General features: G+C 42.3%; 1 protein-coding gene across 2 annotated transcripts in view; it reads right to left on the minus strand.

Moving 5' to 3' along the window:
• Window positions 1-20,182, minus strand: part of LOC311134700 (calcium-dependent secretion activator 2-like) — a 239,946-nt gene extending 219,764 nt beyond the window's left edge. For both annotated transcript variants that reach the window (XM_084168466.1, XM_084168465.1), the window contains exon 1: window positions 19,792-20,182. In XM_084168466.1, the coding sequence (XP_084024592.1) occupies window positions 19,792-20,103 (312 nt within the window). In that variant the 5' untranslated portion in view covers window positions 20,104-20,182. The remainder of the gene's footprint in view (window positions 1-19,791) is intronic.
• Between the last annotated feature and the right edge of the window lie 211 nt (window positions 20,183-20,393).

Here is a 20,393-nt window from a genome sequence, read left to right on the forward strand (position 1 = left end):
ACTAAATAGTTACATATAAAAAGAAAAAAAAGACTTTACTTGATAGCAGTTTGTCGGACGGAGATCTTTCTCGATATGTCACCAGTTGTCTACTACTTTAGATATGGATAACGTGATTGCAGACATGATCAGCAGAGATAGTACCATGGATAGTACACAAGTTTTGATTGGTTTACAGTTTAGTACTCTGCCGCGTTTGCCTGTCCAGCTAGCGAACATAAAAGGAAGTATTTCGAAAAAGTTAGCAAGAATTGACATTGCCAACAAACGGAAGTGTTCAGAATAAATAAATATACACAATATATAAAAACCTGCTCCTCCCTCGACAGACATCGATCATCTCGAAAACTAAAGCAGATAGCTTGCTACGGCCCACCACCTACAAATTAAAATCCTGAATGGATGAAATCAGAATATCATGTAAATTATAGAAAATATTAAATAGAAATTAAAAACAAAATTTAAATAAAAAATAATTGTATAAATCCTTAGGTCTTCTCTGAAGGCGTAGAAGGTCCTTATGGTTCCCCACTGGATGTAATATCGTTGCATAATCACAGAAAACGTCCCCTGAGTGCTTCTCTGGCATTACCCCAGAGTAAAGAGGTGGAAACATGCCTGTTCAACCAGAAAGGACATCCACATAGTACCCTCAAATAAAACAGCACAGCAACAGCAATATTTGTATATGCCTGAGGAAAGTTAGCTGTGACTGACACTGTCTCACCATCCACTGAGTTATTTATACACATCAAACTCTGACCCTCTCATCACATGGGAAGACAAGGGGCTACCCCAGTGTGCAGTGTGTGTGTGTTAGGCCTGGGCGGTATACTGTATTTTACCGGTATTGATGCACAGACCTGTTTAGCTTCTATAATGATATTTCAATGTTTGGTTTTTTAAATGTGATACTCCACTTCGTTTTTATAGTTTATTCTGCTACTTGAGTCGTCTCAATCCCTCTTTCTCACCAAGCCCCACCCCGTCACTCAACGAGATCACTTGATGACCGTTCACTCTTCACCATTCACTCTTCAGTCTGTATGGTCAATGCAGCCAATGCAACAATATGTTGACAACGATGCTGCTTTCCACTCTGTTTCTTAATATAAATCCAAAAACATTCTATAATTCCACTTTTATTTTGTGTATCTTACTGTCTGCAAACAGCTAGTCTGTCTTTTCTTAGCAAGTTGTGGCTAAAATAAATTGTGTTAGCTGATAATGCTAATCGCTAGTTAGCTGACTAGCTAGCTAGCTAATAAAACTACTGAGTCAGAGCAAACATAGCTAGCTAATTCAGCCTTATATCAGTGCTGGTGTACGCCTAAATCAGCATGTTGGTTGTGTAACAGTATCTTCTAAATCAGAGGCAAAGCATGAATATGTTAGCTAAATTAAGTAAGAGAAACCATTTAATGTAGCCAAAGATTATAGGGTACCACAACACTGGTCCATGTTCATATCATCAAGAAAGGGATTGACTTCCAGTGTACAAAGTGAATATGCTTCTGCTTCTTTCTGGGACCAAACTATTTCAAACCTTTTTAATTTAAAAGTTTAAAAAGTTTAAAAAATTGAGATCGGCCTGTAAATAGAGGCAGATGAAGTCTGAATCCTGTGAAGGTGAAAGACAGTCAACTGATAGACCTGTTGAGGAATGCTTGGCGAGTTAGCTGGTTAGCTAGCCTAGCTATAGACTAAGCTGGCTAGCTACCTTGAATGGCAATAACAGAAACACCTAACCGCTAAAACATATGGACTGTAGAAACCTATGCAGTGGTGAGAAAAGTTTGGAGCCGAATTTATCAAAGAAAGAAAGTGCCAACAGCATGGCTAATCTTATGACGGAGATAAGGAGTTTAGGTACAAAGATGGAAAAAACGATGGATGAAATTAAGCTGAGTATTGAAAAAGGAATGAATAGCAAAGTTGACCGCTTACGTGACTCTTTGGAGAAAGCCATACAGGACAATCATTCAGCTTAGCTGACTCAACTGGAGAATAATAGCAAGCAGCTACGAGACCCAATAGCCCTTGAAGTTGGACGTCTGGAGACCCGCGTAGAATCCCTAGAATCTGGGAGAACAGGCGCTGTGAAGACAACAAAGTTAGACCCAGATGTGTCTATCATAGTGGTAGGACTGCCAGCCGTTGAAAACGAGGACTTAATCTCCAAAGTGAACCAGCTGATATTGGTAGGCTAGGCTGCGAAACAGAGGTGATTACAGCTGAGAGGATGAGGGAGAGAGGCAAAGGTCCCGGTGTCATGAAGGTGGAATGTCAGTCTGTGTTGGAGAAAGTGGCCCTGTTACAGAAGAAACAAAAGCTGCGAGGCCATCCTGATTATGACAAAGTCTTCCTTTCATCAGCCAAGTCCCACACCGATCGCCAAATAAAATTGAAATTCAAGACGCTGCTGAGGGAAATCCCAGGAGGAAAGGACTATTTCATCACGGGAAGCAGACAGGTCATGAAACGAGACCAACCTGAGGGACAACGCAGCCCTCTAGTTATGAACGTGTCTCCCTCTGCCATTTGGACGCATCGTATTATACACCGAGAGCAACTGGCGGCAAAAGAGCTGAGCACAGAACTCGGAGATACTGTATACTGCAGCAGGTAACTTCGATTGTAAAATACACATCAAACCACATCCACAGCGCGCACGCCTGTTCGCAAAACTATGTGGAGATATGGGATCAAAGCATGACAATATTCTATTTCACACTGAGGCTTGGTGGTTATCGAGGGAGAGTATTGGGAAATGTTTTTTGCATTGAGAGAGGAACCGTTGTCATTACAATGGATGTAAAAAAAAAAGAAAGACGGTTGACTTTCTGTGTAATAAAAATAAAATGTGCCTCCTTGCTTAGGTAACAGACATTCACTATATATATATATATATATATATATATATATATATATATATATATATATATATATATATATATATATTATATATATATATATATATATATATATATATATATATATATATATATACACATATACACACACAGTGGGGGAAAAAAGTATTTAGTCAGCCACCAATTGTGCAAGTTCTCCCACTTAAAAAGATGAGAGGCCTGTAATTTCCATCATAGGTACACGTCAACTATGACAGACAAATTGAGAAAAAAAGATCCTGAAAATCACATTGTATGATTTTTAATGAATTTATTTGCAAATTATGGTGGAAAATAAGTATTTGGTCACCTACAAACAAGCAAGATTTCTGGCTCTCACAGACCTGTAACTTCTTCTTTAAGAGGCTCCTCTGTCCTCCACTCGTTACCTGTATTAATGGCACCTGTTTGAACTCAAACAGTCACACTCCAAACTCCACTATGGCCAAGACCAAAGAGCTGTCAAAGGACACCAGAAACAAAATTGTAGACCTGCACCAGGCTGGGAATACTGAATCTGCAATAGGTAAGCAGCTTGGTTTGAAGAAATCAACTGTGGGAGCAATTATTAGGAAATGGAAGACATACAAGACCACTGATAATCTCCCTCGATCTGGGGCTCCACGCAAGATCTCACCTCGTGGGGTCAAAATGATCACAAGAACGGTGAGCAAAAATCCCAGAACCACACGGGGGGACCGAGTGAATGACCTGCAGAGAGCTGGGACCAAAGTAAGAAAGCCTACCATCAGTAACACACTACGCCGCCAGGGACTCAAATCCTGCAGTGCCAGGCGTGTCCCCCTGCTTAAGCCAGTACATGTCCAGGCCCGTCTGAAGTTTGCTAGAGTGCATTTGGATGATCCAGAAGAGGATTGGGAGAATGTCATATGGTCAGATGAAACCAAAATATAACTTTTTGGTAAAAACTCAACTCGTCGTGTTTGGAGGACAAAGAATGCTGAGTTGCATCCAAAGAACACCATACCTACTGTGAAGCATGGGGGTGGAAACATCATGCTTTGGGGCTGTTTTTCTGCAAAGGGACCATGACGACTGATCCGTGTAAAGGAAAGAATGAATGGGGCCATGTATCGTGAGATTTTGAGTGAAAACCTCCTTCCATCAGCAAGGGCATTGAAGATGAAACGTGGCTTGGTCTTTCAGCATGACAATGATCCCAAACACACCGCCCGGGCAACGAAGGAGTGGCTTCGTAAGAAGCATTTCAAGGTCCTGGAGTGGCCTAGCCAGTCTCCAGATCTCAACCCCATAGAAAATCTTTGGAGGGAGTTGAAAGTCTGTGTTGCCAAGCGACAGCCCCAAAACATCACTGCTCTAGAGGAGATCTGCATGGAGGAATGGGCCAAAATACCAGCAACAGTGTGTGAAAACCTTGTGAAGACTTACAGAAAACGTTTGACCTGTGTCATTGCCAACAAAGGGTATATAACAAAGTATTGAGAAACTTTTGTTATTGACCAAATACTTATTTTCCACCATAATTTGCAAATAAATTCATTAAAAATCCTACAATGTGATTTTCTGGAAAAAATTCTCATTTTGTCTATCATAGTTGACGTGTACCTATGATGAAAATTACAGGCCTCTCTCAACTTTTTAAGTGGGAGAACTTGCACTATTGGTGGCTGACTAAATAATTTTTCCCCACTGTACATATACATATACACACATATATATATATATATATATATATATATATATATATATATATATACAAAAGTATGTGGACATCCCTTTAAATTAGTGGATTCGGCTATTTCAGCCACACCCGTTGCTGACAGGTGTGTAAAATCGAGCACACAGCCATGCAATCTCCATAGACAAACATTGGCAGTAAAATGGCCTTCCTGAAGAGCTCAGTGACTTTAAACGTGGCACCGTCATAGGATGCCACTTTTCCAACAAGTCAGTTCATCAAATTTCTGCCCTGCTAGAGCTGCCCCGGTCAACTGAAAGTGCTGTTATTATGAAGTGGAAACGTCTAGGAGCAACAACGGCTCAGCCGCGAACTGGTAGGCCACACAAGCTCACAGAACGGGACCACCGAGAGCTGAAGCGCGTAGCGCGTAAAAATCTTCTGTCCTCGGTTGCAACACTCACTACAGTTCCAAACTGCCTCTGGAAGCAACGTCAGCACAAGACTGTTCGTCGGCAGCTTAATGAAATGGGTTTCCATGGCCGAGCAGCCGCACACAAGCCTAAGATCACTATGCACAATGCCAAGCGTCGGCTGGAGTGGTGTAAAGCTCGCCGCCATTGGAGCAGTGGAAACTCGTTCTCTGGAGTGATGAATCATGCTTCACCATCTGGCAGTCCAACGGACAAATCTGGGTTTGGCGGATGCCAGGAGAACGCTACCTGCCCAAATGCATAGTGCCAACTGTAAAGTTTGGTGGAGGAGGAATAATGGTCTGTGGCTGTTTTTACATTGTTCGGGCAAGTTCCATTAGTTCCAGTGAAGGGAAATCTTAACGCTACAGCATACAATGACATTATAGACGATTCTGTGCTTCCAACTTTGTGGCAACAGTTTGGGGAAGGCTCTTTCCTGTTTCAGCATGATAATGCCCCTGTGCACAAAGCGAGGTCCATTCAGAAATGGTTTGTCGAGATCGGTGCGAAATAACTTGACTGGCCTGTACAGAGCCCTGACCTCAACCCCATCGAACACCCTTGAGATGAATTGGAACGGCAGGCCTAATTGCCCAAAATCAGTGCCCGCAGCAATGTTCCAACATCTAGTGGAAAGCTGTTCTAGCAGCAAAGGGGGGACCAACTCCATATTAATGCCCATGATTTTGGAATGAGATGTTCGACGAGCAGGTGTCCACATACTTTCGGTCATGTAGTGTATTTGGGAAACTGAACGAACTGAACGCAAGAATGCAGTGGAAATACAAAAACATTCTTCAGATGAGTGACTGAATCAGTGGATTGCTATGGCTGTGCATGTTTCTAACAGAAAACAGCATCAGTAAATGTCCCACACGAGTGATGACTGCTCACCTCCAACGCTTGGAAGAGCACTTTGGGACCTACTTCCCAATCCGTTTGACTGTAATCCTGGCTCAGTTGACATTCCGTTAAGTGAAATTGAAGAGCTGATCGAGCTGTCATGTGACCGAATGCATTCACGGGTCACTACGGAGGGGTTTTGGTTCCTGCCGTCTCCCTCTGAGCATTGATGCCGCGTTCAAAACAACTGCCAACTCGGAACTCGGAAATCTCCGACTTCCGACTTCAGTGCGTTCAAGACAACCCAGAACTCGGAAACAAGCAAGCTCCGACTGGGAAAAATCGGAATTCCAACTCAGGAACTCGGGCCTCTTTCTAGAGCTCCGACTTTCCAACCTGAAGATCAATGACGTCATGATTTGACCTCGTAAGTTCCCAGTCGTCTTGAAAGCACCATTAAACTCATGGTACCCTTTGTCAGCTCATATCTGTGTGAAGCTGGATTTAGTGCTCTCGTCTACATTAAAACAATATATCGATCCAGGTTGGATGTGACAGTAGAGATGAGGTGCGCACTGTCGACCATGCCCCCAGACTTTGAGAACCTCCGACACACATGCATCAAGCACACCCATCTCATTAGAGGTGGTGAGATAAGATACATTATTTCAGACTGATTTGCAATGGACTGTCATAGCCCCAGATTAAAAGTATGTGACAGTGAGTTGAGAAGAAAATCAGAAATACTGTTCGAAATGTTTTTTCAAGTGACTGCCATAGCCCCAAATAAAAATGTAAACACTGGCTGTTAATTAACAACATTTCACATGGTTGGGGTCGCAAGAATTTTCAGATATCAAAATGGGGTCGTGGGCCAAAAAAGTTTCGGAACCCCTGGACTACCTTGAACAATAAGTTACGAACAACAATACTACAATCCTTAAGCACTGACATAATCTCAATAAATGAAAAGCATTTGAGTCTGCAAGAAACTATTGACATTGAAGGGTATGGACAACAGAAAAACTCACGTGAAAGCCCCCCGGGGGCTCTGGGGGAGTGGAGATATGTGTAAAGTCTGATATGATGAAAGCATACAGTGCATTCGGAAAGTATTCAGACCCCTCGAACATCCCAGGAGAGACCTGAAAATAGCTGTGCAGCGACACTCCCCATCCAACCTGACAAAGTTTGAGAGGATCTGCAGAGAAGAATGGGAGAAACTCCCCAAATACAGGTGTGCCAAGCGTGTAGTGTCATACCCAAGTAGACTCGAGGCTGTAATCGCTGCCAAAGGTGCCTCAACAAAGTACTGAGTAAAGTGTCTGAATACTTATGTAAATGTAATATTTCTGTTTTTTATGGGGTATTCTGTGTAGATTGAAGAAAAATATCAATTTTATCAATTTTATAATAAGGCTGTACCATAACAATGTGGAAAAAGTCAAGGGGTCTGAACACTTTCTGAATGCACTGTATAAAATAGAAATAATCGATAAAGCCATAGAAATAATTATTGGTTTGCACTTTGAGCATTAGTCAGATGATTGTTTTGTTGTGTTATTTGCCACCTGAACAGTCCACATGGGGTAGAGATTAATCCTCCTTCTATAGTCATTTGTTAAGTATACCTACTGTACAGTGCATTCAGAAAGTATTCAGACCCCTTGACTTTTTCCACTTTGTTACGTTACAGCCTTATTATAAAATTGATTAAATAAAAAATGTCCCTCATCAATCTACACACAATACCCCATAATGACAAAAACGGAAATACCTTATTTACATAAATATTCAGATCCTTAGATATGAGACTCAAAATTGAGCTCAGATGTATTCTGTTTCCACTGATCATCCTTGAGATGTTTCTATAACTTGATTGGAGTCCACCTGTGGTAAATTCAATTGATTGGACATGATATGGAAAGGCACACACCTGTCTATATAAAGGTCCCACAGTTGACAGTGCATGTCAGAGCAAAAACCAAGCCATGAGGTTGAAGGAATTGTCCGTAGAGCTCCGAGACAGGATTGTGTCGAGGCACAGATCTGGGGAAGGGTACCAAACATTTCTGCAGCATTGAAGGTCCCCAAGAACACAGTGGCCTCCATCATTCTCAAATGGAATTAGTTTGGAACCACCAAAACTCTTCTTAGAGCTGGCCGCCCGGCCAAACTTAGCTTTCGGGGGAGAAGGGCCTTGGTCAGGGAGGTGACCAAGAACCCGATGGTCACTCTGACAGAGCTAAAGAGTTCCTCTGTGGAGATGGGAGAACCTTCCAGAAGGACAACCATCTCTGCAGCACTCCACCAATCAGGCCTTTATGGTAGAGTGGCCAGACGAAAGCCACTCCTCAGTAAAAGGCACATGACAGCCCGCTTGGAGTTTACCAAATGGCACCTAAAGGACTAAGACCATGATAAACAAGTTTCTTGGTCTGATGAAACCAAGATTGAACTCTTTGGCCTGAATGCCAAGTGTCACATCTGGAAGAAACCTGCACCATCCCTATGGTGAAGCATTGTGGTGGCAGCATCATGCTGTGGGGATGTTTTTCAGCGGCAGGGACTGGGAAACTAATCAGGATTGAGGGAAAGATGAATGGAGCAAGTACAGAGAGATCATTGATGGAAACCTGCTCCAGAGCACTCAGGACATCAGACTGGGGCAAAGGTTCACCTTCCAACAGGACAACAACCCTAAGCACACAACCAAAGCAACGCAGGAGTGGCTTCTGGACAAGTCTCTGAATGTCCTTGAGTGGCCCAGCCAGAGCCCGGACTTGAACCCGATCTAACATCTCTGGAGAGACCTGAAAATAGTTGTGCAGCGACGCTCCCTATCCAACCCGACAGAGCTTGAGAGGATCTGCAGAGAAGAATGGGAGGAACTCCCCAAATACAGGTGTGCCAAGCTTCATACCCAAGAAGACTTGAGGCTGTAATCGCTGCCAAAGGTGCTTCAACAAAGTACTGAGTAAAGGGTCTGAATACTTATGTAAATGTGATATTTCAGCTTTGGCATTATGGGGTATTGTGTGTAGATTGATGAGGGAAAAAAAACTATTTAAATCAATTTTAGAATTAGGCTGTAATGTACCAAAATGTGGAAAAAGTCAAGGGGTCTGAATACTTTCCAAATGCACTGTATATACAGAAGCAGATGCAATTTACATATGTGGGGATCTTAAGAGTCGAATTGGGAGGATAGATGACTGTATAAATGATATTGATGATATTCCATCACGTGTTGCTTTGGATGACTTTGTTAATAATCACGGGGAGATCCTTTTAGAATTCCTTCGGGACTCTAAAATGTGTATCATCAATGGAAGGATATGCCCCTTAAGCGATAACTTTAAATCGATATCTAGCAAAGGAAAAGCTGTGGTGGATTATATAGTTACCCTCCATGACCGTCTTACCTCCTACACAGATGGTTGACATGGAATCACTGGCCACTTTAATAATGGAACACTAACCACTTTAATAATGTTTACATACTGCTTTACTCATCTCACATGTACAGTTGAAGTCGGAAGTTTACATACACCTTAGCCAAATACATTTAAACTCAGTTTTTCACAATTCCTGACATTTAGTAAAGATTCCCTGCCTTAGGTCAGTTAGGATCACCACTTTATTTTAAGAATGTGAAATGTCAGAATAATAGTAGAGAGAATGATTTATTTCAGCTTTTATTTCTTTCATCACATTCCCACTGGGTCAGAGGTTTACATACACTCAATTAGTATTTGGTAGCATTGTCTTTAAATTGTTTAACGGGTCAAACGTTTCGTGTAGCCTTCCACAAGCTTCCCACAATAAGTTGGGTGAATTTTGGCCCATTCCTCCTGACAGAGCTGGTGTAACTGAATCAGATTTGTATGCCTCCTTGCTCACACACCCTTTTTCAGTTCTGCACACACATTTTCTATAGTATTGAGGTCAGGGCTTTGTGATGGCCACTCCAATACCTTGACTTTGTTGTCCTTAAGCCATTTTGCCACAACTTTGGAAGTATGCTTGGGGTCATTGTCCATTTGGAAGACCCATTTGCGACCAAGCTTTAACTTCCTGACTGATGTCTTGAGATGTTGCTTCAATATATCCACATAATTTTCCTTCCTCATGATGCCATCTATTTTGTGAAGTGCACCAGTCCCTCCTGCAGCAAAGCACCCACCCCCACAGCATGATGCTGCCACCCCCGTGCTTCACGGTTGGGATGGTGTTCTTCGGCTTGCAAGCCTACCCCCTTTTTCCTCCAAACATAACGATGGTCATTATGGCCAAACAGTTATATTTCTGTTTCATCAGACCAGAGGACATTACTCCAAAAAGTACAATCTTTGTCCCCATGTGCAGTTGCAAACCGAAGTCTGGCTTTTTTATGGCGGTTTTGGAGCAGTGGCTTCTTCCTTGCTGAGCGGCCTTTCAGGTTATGTCGATATAGGACTCGTTTTACTGTGGATATAGGTACTTTTGTACCCGTTTCCTCCAGCATCTTCACAAGGTCCTTTGCTGTTGTTCTGGGATTGATTTGCACTTTTCGCATCTCTAGGAGACAGAATGCTTCTCCTTACTGAGCGGTATGATGGTCTGATCGTGTTTATACTTGCGTACTATTGTTTGTACAGATGAACGTGGTACCTTCAGGCGTTTGGAAATTGGTCCCAAGGATGAACCAGACTTGTGGAGGTCTACAATTGTTTTTCTGAGGTATTGGCTGATTTCTTTTGATTTTCCCATGATGTCAAGCAAAGAAAGCACTGAGTTTGAAGGTAGGCCTGTAAATACATCCACAGGTACACCTCCAATAGACTCAAATGATGTCAATTAGCCTATCAGAATCTTCTAAAGCCATGACATCATTTTCTGGAATTTTCCACGCTGTTTAAAGGCACAGTCAACTTAGTGTATTTAAACTTCTGACCCACTGGAATTGTGATACAGTGAATTATAAGTGAAATAATCTGTCTGTAAACAATTGTTGGAAAAATTACTTGTGTCATGCACAAAGTAGATGTCCTAACCGACTTGCCAAAACTATAGTTTGTTAACAAGAAATTTGTGGAGTGGTTGAAAAACAAGATTTAATGACTCCAACTGTCCAAAAAAAGTATTTGATCCCCTGCTGATTTTGTACGTTTGCCCAATGACAAATAAATGATCAGTCTATCATTTTAATGGTAGGTTTATTTGAACAGTGAGAGACAGAATAACAACAAAAATATCCAGAAAAACGCATGTCAGAAATGTTAGAAATTGATTTGCATTTTAATGAGGGAAATAAGTATTTGACCCCCTCTCAATCAGAAAGATTTCTGGCTCCCAGGTGTCTTTTATACAGGTAACGAGCTGAGATTAGGAGCACACTGTTAAAGGGAGTGCTCCTAATCTCAGCTTGTTACCTGTATAAAAGACACCTGTCCACAGAAGCAATCAATCAATCAGATTCCAAACTCTCCACCATGGCCAAGACCAAAGAGCTCTCCAAGGATGTCAGGGACAAGATTGTAGACCTACACAAGGCTGTATTGGGCTACAAGACCATCGCCAAGCAGCTTGGTGAGAAGGTGACAACAGTTGGTGCAATTATTCGCAAATGGAAAAATAACTGTCAATCTCCCTCGGCCTGGGGCTCCATGCAAGATCTCACCTCGTGGAGTTGAAAAGATCATGAGAACGGTGAGGAATCAGCCCAGAACTACACGGGAGGATCTTGTCAATGATCTCAAGGCAGCTGGGACCATAGTCACCAAGAAAACAATTGGTAACACATTACGCCGTGAAGGACTGAAATCCTGCAGCGCCCTCAAGGTCCCCCTGCTCAAGAAAGCACATATACAGAGCTGTCTGAAATTTGCCAATGAACATCTGAATGATTCAGAGGAGAACTGGGTGAAAGTGTTGTGGTCAGATGAGACCAAAATCGAGCTCTTTGGCATCAACCCAACTCGCCGTGTTTGGAGGAGGAGGAATGCTGCCTATGACCCCAAGAACACCATCCCCACCGTCAATCATGGAGGTGGAAACATTATGATTTGGTGGTGTTTTTCTGCTAAGGGGACAGGACAACTTCACCGCATCAAAGGGACGATGGACGGGTCCATGTATCGTCAAATCTTGGGTGAGAACCTCCTTCCCTCAGCCAGGGCATTGAAAATGGGTCGTGGATGGGTATTCCAGCATGACAATGACCCAAAACACACGGCCAAGGCAACAAAGGAGTGGCTCAAGAAGAAGCACATTAAGGTCCTGGAGTGGCCTAGCCAGTCTCCAGACCTTAATCCCATAGAAAATCTGTGGAGGGAGCTGAAGGTTCGAGTTGCCAAACGTCAGCCTCGAAACCTTAATGACTTGGAGAAAATCTGCAAAGAGGAGTGGAACAAAATCCCTCCTGAGATGTGTGCTACAAGAAACGTCTGACCTCTGTGATTGCCAACAAGGGTTTTGCCACCAAGTACTAAGTCATGTTTTGCAGAGGGGTCAAATACTTATTTAGCTCATTAAAATGCAAATCAAAGTTATAGACTGATCATGTCTTTGTCAGTGGGCAAACGTACAAAAATCAGCAGGGGATCAAATACACTTACAGTGAGGGAAAAAAGTATGTAAACTTCCGACTTCAACTGTATATACTGTATTCTATTCTACTGTATTTTAGTCAATGCCACTCCGACATTGCTCGTCCTATTATTTATATATTTCTTAATTCCATTATTTTACTTTTAGATTTGTTTATTAGGCGCTGAGGCCTCGTGTATGTGTATGTGACCAATTCAATTTGATTTGATTTAATTTGATCAAATGCGGATGTTTTGACTTAATTGGAGAAAAAAAATTAATTCCTGATCGTTCTCTTTTAATTATAATATTTGATTTAGATGTGTGGCATGAAACAATTTGTGATATCATATATTCTGAAATGGGAAAAACTTATGTGAATAAAGAATACACCCCCAAGTCCAGGAAAATGTACAAGCCAAACAAGCCTTATTGGAATGATGAGTTAAGGGACTTATGGTCTGTAATGCGCAAGGCTGAGCACTTATTTTTACAGTGTAAAGATAGGAATACCAGATAACATTTTAGAAAGGAATTTAAGAATAAACAGCATTGGTGAACTGCCTAATGAAGTCTTAAAATCCCCTAAATTAATTGAAGTTCTACATGATTTGCTCCAGATTTGCTTTGAGTACCGTATACTGTCATCCACTTGGTTTAAGTCTAGATTGAATCCCATTCACAAATCTATAAAAAATTACCAGAGAGTGCCACTAAACTATAGAGGTATAAGTTGTTCCCGAGGCCTCAGCGCCCGTTTTGAAGGAGGAAATATCCTCCAATCTCCAGAAGCAGGCAATCTGAGTGGTTCCTATGTCGAAAATCCAGGACGGCTGGTACAGCCGGTATTTCCTGGTTCTGAAACAGGACGGGACTTTGCACCCATTCTAAAACTATGTGCCCTCAAAAAGCACCTCAGAGTCTACAAACTCAGAATGCTCATGAGCCGCCGGCTATTACAGCACATTGGCAGGTGGCAACGGAGTCGATTGGGCAAGCAGTGTTATCCATGCTACTGTCCCGTATTCAGTCTGACTCCATCTCAGCGCATTCTGTTTCTGGGTCTTGAGCTAGACTCACTCGCTTTTCTATCCCCACGGAGGGTGTCTGGGTTCCGGAACTGCTTAGCCAAAATTCGTCTGAGTCACTCAGTTCGTTTTCGCCAGTGCCTACACCTACTTGGGATGATGGCTTCTGTGATGGAAGTCATTCCCCTGGGGCTGTTGTTGATGAGGCCCTTCCAGCGCTGAGTGCTAGCCACTCACCTGGACGCATCTCGCAGCCTAAGCTGGTCGCGTCGGGTGTCCCTGTCAGGCCTACGGGCCATGGTCGAGTGGTGGCTCTGCTATTGCCATGGGTCTCCCAGAGGCTCCGCATGGTGATCACAACAGACGCATTCCCCCGAGGATGGGTGTGCTGTATGAAGGCAACTCGATTCGGGGGGTATGGACCCTGGTGCAGAGCACACTGCATATCAATTATGTCTGGTCAGAACTGACAATTAGTCACGGGCCCCAACATTATACATCGGGTTAGGGTCGGGTAGGGCCTGTTTTTCATCAATAACTAGGGTACGGGCAGGGCTCGGGTATCACTACATTTCTGATTAAGATCATAACATGGTGTCAGAAATGCTTCAACCTCATCAAATATAAGACTGGAGAGATTATTTAACTGAAAATAGAAACTAGTACCATAGTACTGTATGTTGTACCTTGTTCCCCTCCTGCAGGGAACAGTAGTTATAGTCCTAACGCTACGTTTTAAGGCAAGCAAAAAAAATAAGAATTCAGCACACAGCAGCTGAATATACTGAGCTGGGAAAATAATTAGCATGTCTGTTTACATTTCTACCAAATCAGTTGAAATTAGTGAGAAAAGTTCTAACAGTCATTGAGTGACGAAAATCTGAAAATAACAGATGTTGAATACGATGCAAGATATTCCCATGACTGACAGAGAGAGGTGTAATTAAAAGGTGTATGATGGATCGGTCTCGGTTGCCAATCCGTTGCCACGGCCCGCAGAGAAAAATTAAATCAGAAGTGACTTCAGTGTGAAGGACAGGGCATGAAAGACAGACTGATTGCTTATACAAAGTGTCATTTTAATTTCACAGACGGAGAGCTCCAAAAGCATTGTGCATGCACAATCAATACCCTGTGAGGAGACAAAGAGTGTGCTCACACACACACACACACACCAGTAAGAAGGTATTAAATGACTCAATGACTTTTTACATAGAACACTCATATTATAAGTCAGAGGCAGATAATTGAGTGTTATGCTAATTCTCATTTTATAAGTATTAGGCTTACTCTGGTATGAATACACAAATTGTATTGCTTTTCATAATTTTCAGCCTGGACAAGGAAAACTATGAAAAATGTAAGTTGCTCATGGCATTAAGGATAAATTAATGCCATAAAATACTAGGAGGGTACCAGGGGGCATATGTTTTTATTATATACATGATATGTACTACTACTACCAGATATTCATTCATCTGTTGCTACAGTATCATAAAATGCCCACTGTCAAACCATGGCTGTTAAAATACTTTGGGATTTTAGCAATGATTTGATCGACTTCTCCAGAGTCAGATTAACTTGTGGATACCATTTTTATGTCTCTGTGTCCAGGATGAAGGAAGTTAGAGGTAGTTTCAAGAGCGGCAATTGTGCTCAACTTGTTAGCAACGTCCTTCAAACTGCACGCAGAGACCTACAAATTCTATCCACAAGTTTATCTGACTCTGGGGAAGTAGAAAAAGGGCTTCATTGCCAAAATCCTGAAGTATCCCGTTCAGGCATTGAGAGGGGAGAGGGGATCAAACCTTTGTGACCCTAAACTTTTGTGAGGTAGTTGCATCTTTGGAAAGTTACCAACTTGTCAGTGTTTGCTACAGAGGTAGAACTGAAAAGGATTTGCCCCAGATATTTGAACTAATAAATACCTAATTAAATGTCATCACATAAAAAAAACAGACATTTCTAATATAAGCCAACGTATCTCTTGCAGGTGCTTTGGAATATAAAATTTGATTCAAAAGGATGCTTGGATGAAGGTCAGAAGAGCGAACAATCAGTTTGGGCAGGGTTCCAGAATGTGACCATTTAGTTGCATTTTGCGACCCTTTAACTTGGTTGTGTGAGTTCAACTTCCAATTGGTCGCACTGGTGCGAGCTGCACATTCTACCTGGTCACCTCAATCAAAACGTCCTCTTTCTTGGGTGGATAAAACCTTGTGAATTACTTTACAAGATGATTACTCAAATGTATTCTATTGTGTGACGCTCCAAAACCTTTTTTGGGCATGCCACCAAATCATAGCCTGGTGCCACCAACTGAAAATGTTAGTGGCACCAGTGCCACCAGGGCGAAATTTTAGTGTGGAGGATTTTTGGTAATTTAACCCAAACCAAAATGTTACTACAAATACATAGCATATGTTCGATTTAGTCTATTGTCTGACAACAATCCAAATTTGCAAATGGCCGCATGATTGCCTTAACAGAGATTACCCTCCCCAGAGCTTCTGGTAGCACAAATGATCTCCTGAACACACGTGCAGCTTACTGAGTAGTCCTGGATTGGTCCCCAGAGACTTCATTAGCAAGGAGACCCACTGACTGGAACTGCTGGCATAGGCCTATATTGACACTATTCAGAGACATGACGCCAGATATTCAATCTGTCAATACGCATTTACAAACACACCGAAAAATGACGACATCCATGTACCCAAGGGTGTTGCAAATTAAGCCAATAGTCAGAATGCTTGAGGTAGAATCACATTGTTCTCTGCCCATAAAACTAGAGATAAAACATGTGAAGATGTAAAACACTACTCCAGGGGACTATAAACATTGTGCTGTTTCTCAATGAGGGACACAAAATGGGACACAAAAACGGCCTTTGGGGAAAAAGCCTGTTTTAAATGTAGGTTATAGGCCTAATTTAAAGTATCCTCTGAGGTGGCCACAATAACAAGAGTTCCATTGGAATGAGCATGACTGTGTGTGGCAGAAGAAATACAACAGTAAGGTGGCTGAACAAACTTTAAAATAACTCTGCCAAATCGCAAAATGGGATGTAGAAAAATGTAGTTTCCAAATCAATTGTGTGCTAGGCTCTTGGGTGTTGTCCAACCTTTTTATTCATGAAACGATACAAAGTCTTGACATTTCACCGCATTCTCATTTCATTACACTGTTCTGTATCATAAACAAAATGTCCCATTTGTCCCATCCTGAACCATATTACATATAAACTTGTCACTCCAAGCAATGCCAAGCATGTCAGCTTAAGCAACAACTATTAGTTGTTATCGACCTCAATGAAGCAACCAAGAGCTTTATTGGGATCATCTTGTCTTGCTACATTGACTGCCAAAAATCTCTGGGCTAGAATCTGCTAGAACCCAGCTACCGTGGTATCCCTTCCAGATCTGGACTCTAAACCTTGGTAGCAACACAACACACCATGGGGGATCTCATAGGGCCAGCTCTGCCCTCAGGGTTTCTCTGAGAGTCTACTACTCTCCACACAGCATCTCTAATTAGCTGTCAGAAAGCCTCACTGAACTGACCAGTCACTTTTTGGCATTGGAGAGTGGGGAGGTAGCGAGTTACATAAGCCCCTGAGAAGCGCTGCGTCTCAGGGAGAGGGGAATTGACAAGGGAAGGCGAGACGACAGAGACCACAGAAGTGTGCCTGAAGCAACATTATGGGCAGCCAATTGCACCCACCAGTCCACAGAGCTACACATGGAGACTTCTCCTTTAGCAGGAGATGGCTTCTTACATGTAATTCTAAAGCACAAAAATACATGTTTTTTGTTTGTTTGTTAAATAAGAGGGTGCCATAGGATTAGACGTGGAAATAAGGATGCGTGAGACACCTTGGAAAGGTGTTCCTGTGGCGAGACTGAAAAGATTTGGCATGGGTCCCCAGATCCTCAAAAAGTTATACAGCTGCACCATCGAGAGCATCCTGACTGGTTGCATCACCGCCTGGTATGGCAACTGCTCGGCATCCGACCGTAAGGCACTACAGAGGGTAGTGCGTACGGCCCAGTACATCACTGGGGCCAAGCTTCCTGCCATAAAGGACCTCTATTCTAGGCGGTGTCAGAGGAAGGCCCCCAAAATTGTCAAATACTCCAGTCACCCAAGTCATAGACTATACTCTCTGCTACTGCACGGTAAGCGGTACCGGAGCACCAAGTCTAGGTCCAAAAGGCTCCTTGACACCTTCTACCCCCAAGCCATAAGACTGCTGAACAATTAATCAAATGGCCACCCAGACTATTTGCATTGACCCCCCCCCTCCCCCTTTATTATCTATGCATAGTCACGTTGTGTTTTTGTGTTTTTTCTATATTCATAAATGAATGCATTACATTTTTTATTGAAAATAAAATACTGCTCATATTACAGAGCAAGTGATAAAGCTTCATATGACACCAATTCTTGCTTTGTAGCACCTACATACGAAACACGATGGAGTCTTAAAGGAGTCCTGGTTAAGGCCAAAATGTGATAAATATGCCAAATTATTTCTCAATTATGCTTTTACATACAAATGTCAAATATATCTTAACAATCCTTCCTCCAAAAGGACCATTCTTTGGATTAAATGTAGTAAAAAAACAAAAATAATCCAGCTTTTTTTTGTCTTGGTTTCATGAGGAATCACTCATTAGCGCTGTAAAATGCTGTATTTTTTGCCTCAGAGTGCAAATCAGCCATGTTCTTGGTAAGCAGGGTGGGCTCTTTCTTATCTTCTACGTCAAGCTCCTTCGTTGCCTCTCAGCCCAGGGTCAAGTAGTGAAGTGTGCTACTACTGTCAGTGCTACGGGGCAAAGGGGATGCTGAATGAATATCTCACATTGATACAATAAACACAGTAGCCGATATAAACCACAACTACACCCATACCAATGCATAAATTCTTACACAAATGCAAGCAAAGACATACAGAATAAGGTGTGCTAGTCTCGCAAAGTTATGTTTCACTGTGCACCTCTCGCGCTCACCTGTTCTTATTTTAATTTTACATTTTAGTCATTTAGCAGATGCTCTTATCCAGAGCGACTTACAGTTAGTGAGTGCATACATATTTTTATTTTTTTCATACTGGCCCCCCGTGGGAATCGAACCCACAACGCTGGCATTGCAAACGCCATGCTCTACCAACTGAGCTACACGGGACCCCAAGTTATGTGAGAACATAAACAAACCTAGGATAGAGTAGGAGGTGACCAAGATATGAAATCCATGTACAATAATGTGATGGCAGGTGCATATCAGGATCACATGTGTAGAAAATAAACAGTTGCTGCCTGGCTCCAAGAAGAATCTCGGAACCTGTGATTGAATTCTTAAAAATAGCTTCTGGGCTTAGTCGAGCACTTGGGCACAGTGACAAACCAGTCCATAAAAAAGTGGACCCAATTGACACATCTAAAATACTTAACTTGTCTGCAAATAGTTTAAATCCGTTTTAAGCACTCAAGAAAATTTAAATAACTAATGTAGGCCTCTAATATTTACCATATTGAACATCCATCATTCAGTGGTCCTCTGTAGCTCAGCTGGTAGAGCACGGCGCTTGTAACGCCAAGGTAGTGGGTTCGATCCCCGGGACCACCCATACACAAAAATTTATGCACGCATGACTGTAAGTCGCTTTGGATAAAAGCGTCTGCTAAATGGCATATTATATTATATTATTCAATTTCTGTGGGAGCAAAGAATTGAGTGGACACCTGGGGTGTGTTCAGTTCAATTGAACGTGTGCTACGTTAAGTGACGTTTTGTACTGAACAACACGTTTCCCCAAAACGTTCTTTAAACTTCTTGAAGAGACTTTGAGGTACATTTGCTCAGTTTGGTGGGTGTGGCGGGGTGTGGTTTGAAGCAATGAGCGACGTATTTAAAAGGCAGCAGAGCGTTCCCCAACCCCTCCCCGTTTTTCAACTGATCGTTAAGAACAGCACAGTTTCCTTTAATTGAACGTTGTAGTACGTATTTTCGTATTGAATGCAGCCCAGCACTGAGCCCTGTCACAACAAATTAAGGTATTTTAAGATAAAAGCAGAATTCCCCCTCAGTATAACTTGTAGGCTACTTGTATTTATTAATTTAGGAAAACGCTCTAGAGTTGAGGTTCCTCTGACATGTTATTTGCCTAGATATATACATTTGCTTGAAGTTTAAAACGGTTTCGTATCGCCTGGCTCTGGCTGGCAATGGGGCGAGAAACTGAAAAGAAAACAGGTGCATGTGATTAATTGGCTATTTTAAAGGTGTTCTCGTTCACTCACCTTCTGTTCCCTGCGTGCCATATCCGTGGGTTGTTTGGCATTGAAAGGGTATGCTATACATCGCAACACAAATACATACATCTGTAGTTTACTTTTCCTCTCCGCTTCCTCTTTCTGAAGTCTTTTCTGTTCATTTTTCTGCTGGTCTTCGACAGGAGAACTTTCGGCTTGTGGTTGGTCCGCAGGTGGTCGTTTGTTATGTTTACCTCCTTGACCCGAGGAAGTCGCAGGCTTTTTGGGGGGTTCTTTTGGAACTTCAGTGTCCTCGTTAATTTCTCCCCCCGAGTCTTCGCTGGAGGACGGATCTAACATGTTTCACACCAACACAGGTTAACTCCTATCGCCTGACCGCTTCACAATAATTGTCTATATTCCCCGGTGTTTTTTGGAGCTGTGACGACGACTCTTGAATGAAATGTTTCTTGACATAAATGCGAGGGCGGAGTTTTGAGGAACGTCAGTGGGTACAACTCGTGGATTTCGTTTAACGTTAGAGGCGAGACGATTTACTGCGACCAAAATCTGTCCACGAAAATAAGACTAAATTATGAATTTTTGTATGGAGGTCAATGCATGTCGAATTTGGTCAATAACAAAAAATC

The sequence above is a fragment of the Coregonus lavaretus genome (genome assembly GCF_964263955.1).
Source record: "Coregonus lavaretus genome assembly, chromosome: 9".
Taxonomy (NCBI): domain Eukaryota; kingdom Metazoa; phylum Chordata; class Actinopteri; order Salmoniformes; family Salmonidae; genus Coregonus; species Coregonus lavaretus.